This window comes from Benincasa hispida, chromosome 2 (genome assembly GCF_009727055.1).
Source record: "Benincasa hispida cultivar B227 chromosome 2, ASM972705v1, whole genome shotgun sequence".
NCBI classification, from domain to species: domain Eukaryota; kingdom Viridiplantae; phylum Streptophyta; class Magnoliopsida; order Cucurbitales; family Cucurbitaceae; genus Benincasa; species Benincasa hispida.
This window is the reverse complement of record NC_052350.1, coordinates 209,998-219,379: the sequence shown is the minus strand read 5'-3', so window position 1 is coordinate 219,379 and position 9,382 is coordinate 209,998. Positions and strand designations below refer to the sequence as shown.

Below are 9,382 nucleotides of genomic sequence, written 5' to 3'. Positions count from 1 at the left end.
GTATAGAAACTAAATTTAAAATTTATTTGGAAGTATAAATGAAATATTTGAAAGTAGAATAGATTATGATCAAACAAATCTAGGTATAAAAACTAAAATAGTATTTTCACTTTTTTTAATCAACTGTTTAGAGCTATGCTTTCAATCATTGGTGTCAACTTTTATTAATTAATTCAAAAGAATTAATTATTTTTCACTAATAATTTTTCGTTGCTATTAAAATTTATAAAAAGAAAAGTCATATTATAATTATTTTAAATTAATTAACTAAAAGTTAATGTGAAAGATTAAAAGTGAGTATAACTATGGAGGTAGGTGTAAAATTATATTAAAATCTAGAAATTAATTAAATAAAAACTAAATTAAAATTAGAGCTATTTTTAAATATAGAAAAATGAATCAAAATAGTTAAAAAAATAACAAAATTGTAGAACTATCAATGATAAACACTGATAGACAGTGATATTGTTAGACACTAATAGAAGTCTATCAGTATCTATAAACGTCTATCATTCATAATTCTGAAATTTTGCTATATTTTGTAAATATTTTCAACCGTTTTACCATTTGAAATAATTTCTCTTAAAATTAAATGGCAAAAATTTGAAATTTGACATTTAATAAATAAATAAAATTAAATTCAAAACATAAAAATGATTATATAACATGTGACAACTTAACGCTAGACTCAAAATTGATAAAGATCTAAATATGTGATTTAACTTTTAATTTTAAGTATGTGAAAGAATTTAAATTTATATTCCGAAAGTTCACCAACGGTAACAAATGGAAATAAAACAATGGAGAAATTAGAGAGTTCAGATTCCCGAGATGAAAATGATATAATAATATTCCCTTTGTCTTATTCATCGCCATTTCTTATCCATTTTCCTTTTTCTTTTTGTTCTTTGTTTTTGTTAGAGACAAGACGATGCCACGTCTGAAAATAACAAGTTACAACTACTTAAGAATTTTCAAATTTTGCTTCTTTATTTCGGTTGTTTAGCACTTAGATATAATTAAAAGAATTTGGGTCAATAGATTTTGATATATTTATAATTCTTTAAAAATATTATTATTACTTATATTTTGTTTGTTAATCATTTCGTCTTTTATGTTTGGTTTTTTAAAATTAAACATACTTTCTCTCAATTTCTTATAATATTTTGCGTATTTCTCAAGTACAAAAGATGAATTCTTAACCAAATTCTAAGAACAAAAACAAGTTTTTGAAAACTATTTCTTTTTAATTTTCAAAATTTGGCTTAGTTTCTTAAATCACAATAAAAAGTAGATAACAAAAGAAGAAATTTGAAGGTGGAAGAAGTATTTATAGGGTTAATTAAAGAAAAACTAATAATTACTAAACGAAGCCTTAATTATTTGTTCTAAAAAGTGCTACCTCTTGCAATTATCTTGAGCCTCCGTTTAGAATTGCTATAATTTTTTTAAAAAATTACTGGTAGCTGTGCTTTTAGAAAAATCAACTGCGTAGAGAAGTAAAATAGTGTTTATTAAATTTCAGCTTAAACTTGAAAAAGTAAGTTAGAGAGTTTGGTAAATAAATATAAAAACATCTCATTTTAGATATAGTTACTAAAATAAATTTTCTTTTTAATTCTTTTGTAATTTAAAATTTTAAATAATTGTTTAGTATGAAAAATTTTATTTGTTATAGATTAAATTTTAAATATTAAGGAAAATAGATTTATTTTAAAAGAAATGAATATGGTATACTTTTTTAAAAATGATGCATTAATTTAAGAAAAATAAAAATATATATTTTTTTTAAGAAGAATAGAAAATAAATTTGATTAAGAGAGAAATAGATAAGTAGTATAAAATAAATTTTTTCATCAAAATATAAAATTGAAAACTAAATATTAATTAAAAATTCTATTTAATTTTTAAAAAATCTAAAAATTAGAAGGATACTACATTTTAAAGTCAGCTGTTAAAAAAAAAAAAAAAAAAAAAAAAAAAAGTTGAGATGAGGCTTTTTTTATACAACTAACGCAATCTAGCCTAAGTTTCTTGGGTTAGAAGTTCTGTTGAGTATTTGGGCTGAAAGATGGACCCAATGATGGGTTGTTTAGCTCGGGTCAGTCTTATAAGTTATTGGGTTAAAGGTCCAGTTGAATATTTTTGGGCCGAAATCTGGGCCCAATGATTTTTACATTCTAGATTTTAGACTATGTTCAGCTTCGAAATAGTTTAAAGTATTTATATAAAAAGATTAATAACGAATACATTTCTCAACAAAAACTTTTGACAATAAAAATAAAAAAGGAGAAAACAAACACTTTTTGAAAGATGGCAGGTTTGAATCTAACAAAATGATATATTTCTGTGGAAAACTATAGAGACAAGTGGACCATATTTGACTGGGTAATTATTTATATATATAATACTTATAATATATATGACTTGGTCTAACTTTAATACCCTTGTCATTCACAAACATGGCCATGGTCTTTGGTCAAAAAGGTACACAAAAATGTGTTACATTTACTTCACACTTGTCACCCACCACTCTGACCTCATCCCTAGTACTTGCTGTTATTGGTTATTATATGTAGAGGACATCTCACTTTTAATTGAGATATCTTTATATGGTTAATAGGAACTTAGTTTAACATAAATAAATGGATTAACGATCCAGAAGTTTGTAATTCGAATCATCATCCTTCATTATACTAAAATAAACATTTGGATGAAATTGTATGTTCAAGCGGTTAAGTTTAAGAAGGAAAAACTTCAAATGTAGGTGGTTGGATATGAATAGAAAAGAAAATTATACTATTACGTTTGTAGAAATGAGGTATATACGATTCTTTTATCTTTCAAATTAACTATACCTTGTTATGGATTATTATTTAAATTTTAAATATAATAATAAAAGTTGATTCATTTAGAGTAACATTTACTTACCCAAACAATGTTAATTGAAAATAAACGGTCAATTTTTAGTTTGAAACGAATGAAAATAATTTAAGGATAAACTAGTATAATAAATTTGGTTGTCAAAGTATGCATAACTTATTGGTTATTAGAGAAAATTATTAAAGATTCTAATTTTCATATTTCTACTTGTTGTACTAAAAAACTTGATTATAAAAGAGGGGACCACATAAAAGGTTTTTTTATTACCACAAATTAATGTGGAGTATAAAAATTTAAACTTTAGATCTAAAAAAAAAAGTACATGTCAATTATCGTTGAACTAATCTCATATTGACATGCCTCATATTAATTTTAATTTTGTTAGCATTATTTTCATTCAAAACAAGCATATGAAAATAAGAATTTCAAAAAATTGTAATATCTAGAAAAAAAAAGTATCAATTTAAGAGACTAATTAATTTTTAGGTAATATACACCGGACACTATGTTTTAGAGTTTGGTGATTACTTGGTTTCTAGATTTTAAAATTTACATTTTTGGTTCTTACTATTTGAAAATTGGTTTAAAATATTCTTTAAAGTTAATTTGATCATAGCAATAAAAAGAAATGATTTGATGGCTAAAATTTGTTTAGTTAGTAATTTTTTTGGTTATTAGACTTCCTCTCTTCTTCTTCTCTTCCTTCTCAGATGAACTTCACTATATTTATCTCCCTTTAGCTACGACCATTATCACGATAGATTTTCTAATTCTTCATTATTCCAAATGTAAATTAATGGGGGATGGAAAGAAGAAGAAAAGGGAAAAAGTCAGGTAGTGAAAGTGAACTTAGCTTGACTAGTATGAAAAACGTGTTAACGATCAAGATATTTGTGGTTCGAATATTTTCATTCTATACCATACAAAAAAGACAAGTTTAGTGACAAAAAATATTTAAATTAATATAATTTGTCAAATAAAAAAAAATACAATTACTTATTAACATAACAACCACATCATATTTCTGTTAGTTAACAAACAGTTAAATAAATACTATTTAGAATCGCATTACAAAATTCAATAGACTAAAATTAAAGCTCATACCAACATAATAGTCAAAGTCTTAGGAACTACAAATGTATTTCATGTTCTTTTTCCTTTTTTTCCCCCTTAATTATAATTGTTTTTTTCCCACTTTTTGGAGTCTTTATGCCCAAAGGACACATCCCGTTTTTGGATCAAACAAAAATTGGATGTTTGAAGGGTTCATAGCTTATGTCCTTACGAATGTGACAATGACTAAATTGCACTAATTTTTAAAAACCGTATTTGCAATATTTATTATTCATAAGGTGTTGACATTTTGAAAGAAAAATAGACTAAAAATATTTCCATAGAATAATTTTATTTTTTTTCAAAGAAGTTTTACTTAAGATACAATGATTTCTTTTTCTTTTATTTTTTTTTAGTTTTAAATTCATTTCCTAATAGAAGAGTTAAACATTAATTAAAATCTCTTTTTTATTTTTTAATACGATAATTACGAAAATAGAAAATCGATCTTTCGAATTTTTAAAAATAGATATCGTACTTACTTTTGAACTAAATTATTTTTGACACAACACTAAAAAGAAAAGAAAAAACTCATTTTGACACATTAATTAAAATCACATAAAATTAATAATGTACCCGATCATACTAAATCTTCACCAATTAGTATATTTTAAAAAAAAAACAATAATTACAAATAATGGTGGATCCAAAAATTTTGTTCAAAGAAGTTTTACTTAAAATTCGATTAAAAAATATAATTTATAAATAATCAATTTCAAAATATAATCGTCATGTAAGAAAAAAAGTTTGATATTTTAAAAATGAATCGTTTGCCCTTAGGGAAAAAAAAGGAAAAGTTAGAGATTTTCAACACTCATTTTGGTTAGTTTTTATGTTTTTACAAATAAAAATATATGTGATAAAAATTGAGGAAGCTCGGGTATTCACCAAATTTATTCCTAATTACAAAAACGAAAGATAAATCATTAAGATAGTAGTTTTTAAATTGAAACTAAGCTATGTCCAAATCTAATTGACCACCAAAAATGATCCGTTAATAAATACAAGCATGATATAAAATTAAAATTAAGACAAAATTTATAATTTAACTTAAAATTTATACGAGCAAATTAAAAAACATTAAAATGACATCAGGGTTTTCTGAGGAGGTAACCGGGTAAAGGACTGGCACGTGGCGAACGGAGAGGGGGCTCGTTCATCTTGTTGCCGTTACTATCGTAATAAATTGCACCCGAAAATTCCAACGGTTGACATTTGTCGCCCATCAAGATCCCCCTTTGCCATACCCCACCCTGGCCCCACTCTTCTTCTTCTTCGTCTTCCTCCTCTTCCCGTCGGCCGGTCTTTTTCTTCTGAACCAAACTCATCGCCGATTGGCTGATTGTCTTCAGCATCTTCTTCGGGCAAGCCAACGGCGACTTCGGACTCGGGTGACTCGGGTGGTGGTGACTCGGCTTCAATTTAAGCTTCTTGGTGACTAGGGCGGCTTTTTTGGCGCAGAAAACGGCCAGAGCTGTAACGGAGCGGCGGAGGCCGGTGGACGGGGTCTTCGCCGCCGTGTCGGAATCGGCGGTATGAGGAGTTTCGGGAGTGGAGAAGACCATGATCGATTATGGACTTTGAGGGGATTTGGGGGTTGTGAAGTGTGAATTGAAATATTGTGTGGATGATTTATAAAGAGAGGGAAATGGAAGGAGGAAGGAAATTAGTTGACTAGTAATTTTAAAATTAAAATGAGGTCTTTGGATTTGACTTTTGAAGATGGACTTGCTCTCTGTTTTGTTTTACCTTTACAAACTTAAACAGTTATGCTTCTTGGGTTGTTATTCACATTCGTCATTTGACTCATTCCCTTCCACGGTCTCGTTAAATTTGTTGATGTCAAAATCTAGACAGAAAAAAATGTATATGCAAATCAAAATGTCACATTGCCTTTGTAGCAAATTTTACGATTTAGAATAATGAAGAAGTGAGTTCAAATTAACTCATAAAATTATAATGATGCAATTAGAAGAAGAACGATTAGATCTCCATTTTTTCGGACAAAGGCTTCTTTCTTATATGTAAGATTAAACTTGATTGACTCAGACTTGTTAGAGTTAATTAAGATTGAGTTTCATTTTAGACCTATTTCCTTTAGTCTTCTAAGGGTATTTGTTTTATCTTGTGAGATCCAATTTTACCTTCAACAAAACTTATTCTAAATTGTTTAAGGTTATATTATAAATGTTTAAATTGTATTTAGTTGGATTATTACTTTTAAAGTTTCAATGAATCATTTTAGTTTTACTCATGTAAATTGTACTCTACCAAATTTGATTTCAGTTTAGTTACAAGTGAAAGATCCTCTCCAACTTTTAAAAGGGTAAATAATATTTTGACCAATTGAGATATACTAATATCATCAATTATGTTTTCTTTTAACACATCAATGATGTTCTTAAACTTGTAAGATTGATTTTTTTCCCATTAACTCTCTACTACTTTTATGTTGTTATGACACACTAATTAGAGTAAAATGAGGACATCAAGGGTGGAGCCACTGAGGGGTAGGGGCACGTGCCCACCTCAAATTATCGGTATTTTATTTTTAATATAAATTTTTAAGTAATAAAATATCAATTAATAAATACGCTCTTATTATTAACCAGGTTTCTTCGTGGTTCATTGATTAATGGACGGACTTGAGTATATGTGACCAAATTCAAATCCGTTATGTTTTTTTAAGGTCAATTTTGTGTGATTTTAATCTAGGTCAAATCAAAATAAGTTTGATAGTCCCAAGTAAGTCCAATAGGCCTATGTTGATGGGCTAGCTGCAACGGGGTCTTATTCTGCCATTAATGGATTTTTTTTTTTTAATTCTAAATATAAAATTAAAAAATAAAGTAGATTTTAGCTAATTGCAATTCAGTCTCTTTGGTTGCAAAATAATTAGAAAATCAGTGTAGTTTCTTTGAAGTTTTTTTCCTTCAAAATTTAGAGAAGTTTTTAATATCAATTCTCAACAACATTATATTGAATAGGTAACATTTACTTTTATTTTCCACGTAATTTTTATATTCACGTATATATATACATACACATATTAGTTTTAGAATTAAAGGTACAAGATAACTTTTTTTTGTTACTCGTGAGGTATACGTATCATATCATTGACATGTAAGTTTGAAATTCTTCTTAGACTTTTTAATTATTATATTTTTAAATCTATGTAATACTTTTAAATATTTTTATTGTGAATACTTTTGTAGAGTTAACTCTAATTTAATATGGAGAAAGATTTTTATTGTGCCGTTAATTTTTTGTACATAATTTTTATATTCACATGACACTCTATATATTTTCATCTGTCATGTTATTTCTACATTCATATTACTCATACAGGTTTTTAAAATTAATTTCAAAGTTCAAGCTAAAGGATTATTTGTTGTCACTCGTCTAAATATACGAACTTGGTAAGTAAGTTTTAAAATCTTTTTAGACTTTATATTTTTTTGCTTTTAAATCTATATATTAGAATGTAATATTCTTATTATTAATACTTTTATAGAGTTAACTCAAAATTAATATGGAGAGAATAAAAGAAAAACAACAATAGGGATAGTAGAGACATCATCTCAAATAAGAAAAATGTTTTGGATTCTGATTAGTTTTATATAAAAATCAATCTAGAAAAACTATCCACAAATCCGATTTAAAGAACCAAAATTTATGATTATAATTATAATATTCGAGATCAAGTTCGTAGAGTATATTTACTAGAAGGTCCTTGTCAGCCTCGAAATCATACTTTTCCACATAAGAAATTTGATACAAAGTCAAGGCGATTTAATTCAACCTAACTTAGTTTAGTGAATATTCTAATTGGTTAGAATATAGCATTTCAAAGGATGCTGCATTTTGTTTATGTTGCTATCTATTCAAATCAAAAGTAAGTGAAGATTGAGGAGGTGACTGTTTTGTTTGTGAAGGATTTTCTAATTGGAAGAAAAAAGATAAATTGTTTATTCATGTTGGTGGTCCTAATAGTGCACGTATAAGGTTTTTGGGGTAAATGCGAGGCTTTTTTGAAACAAAAACAATATATTAAGACTTTTTTAAATAGGGATGTCTGACCAAACATGAATTGATTATATTCTATTTTTATTATAACAAAGACTTGTATTTTGTGGACATGATAAGACAGATGATTAGAAGAATCAAGGTCATTTTCTTGAACTTATACGATTTTATGCAACTATAATAAGGATATTGAAGTTGTGACTTTGAAAAATACCCCAGATAATTTCAAATTGACTTAAAAAAGATATAGTGTATTCCATTGCAATAGAAGTTGTTAATATGGTTATAAAAGATATGAGCGATAAACAATTTCCTATCTAGATAGACGAATTAAAGCTGTATCTTCAAAGGAGCAGATGTTAGTTGTATTGCGATATGTAGATAAAAATCTTGTGATTGGACGATTTATTGAAATCATGCATGTCAATGATACAAGTTCTCTATCACTCAAGAAAGCCATAGATAATTTTTTTCTCAACATAGATTAAGCATCGCTAGTTTCAAGGACAAGAATATGATGGAGGAAGTAATAGCATGGTCAGTTCAATGGATTAAAAGTACTTATTTTGAAATAAAATAAATGTGTTTTTTACGTTCATTGTTTTTCTCATCAATTTCAATTAGCTCCTATAGCTACTGCAAAAAATCACGTGGAATTCCTGGCCTAGTTTTTATCATTACAAATGTGGTGAATGTAATTGGAGCGTCAACAAAACGTCGAGATTTGACGAGAGAAACATAGAATGAAAATTTTTGAAGCTTTAAATAATGGTGAAATATCAAGTGGTCAAGGATTAAATGAGAAGACAATGATTAAATGACAAGGAGATACTCGATGAGGATCACACTACTATACTTTAATGAGTTTTATTACAATATTCTCTTTAGTAGTTAATTTTGTAAGGTGGATCAAATTCAGAACAAAATTATGAAGCAAAAATTCTAATAAGTTCGATCCTATCTTTTGACTTTGTTTTTCATATAGATTTCATGAAAATTATCTTGGGAACCACAAATGATTTGTCCCATGCATTACAACGAAAAGATCAAGATATTGTGAATGCAATGAGTTTAATCAAATTTTGTAAAGAAAGATTGTAGAAAACAAGAGAGTTTGATTGGGATTCGTTGTTGAGTATGATTTTTGATTTCTGTCATAGTCATGATATTGAAGTCTTTAAAATGGATGACCAATTTCTAATTCGAAGACGACAAAAGCGAAAATCTCAACCAGTTACAAATTTACATCATTATTGTGTTAAAGTTTTCTATGTCGTCATTGATATGCAATTTCAATAGCTGAATAATTGTTTTACTGAAACAAATACTGAATTGCTTCTCTGTGTGGCATGTTTAAATT

General features: G+C 27.1%; 1 protein-coding gene across 1 annotated transcript; it reads right to left on the bottom strand.

Annotated features, from left to right (window-relative positions):
- Positions 1–5,087: 5,087 nt before the first annotated feature.
- LOC120071149 lies at positions 5,088–5,561 on the bottom strand. Its single transcript, XM_039023245.1, has one exon. It carries the CDS (start codon positions 5,559–5,561, stop codon positions 5,088–5,090), a length of 474 nt encoding a protein of 157 aa, XP_038879173.1.
- Positions 5,562–9,382: the final 3,821 nt, after the last annotated feature.

What these genes read in the sequence shown, in the direction of transcription:
- LOC120071149 (XM_039023245.1), bottom strand. Translation starts at nt 5,561, where the DNA reads ATGGTCTTCTCCACTCCCGAAACTCCTCATACCGCCGATTCCGACACG.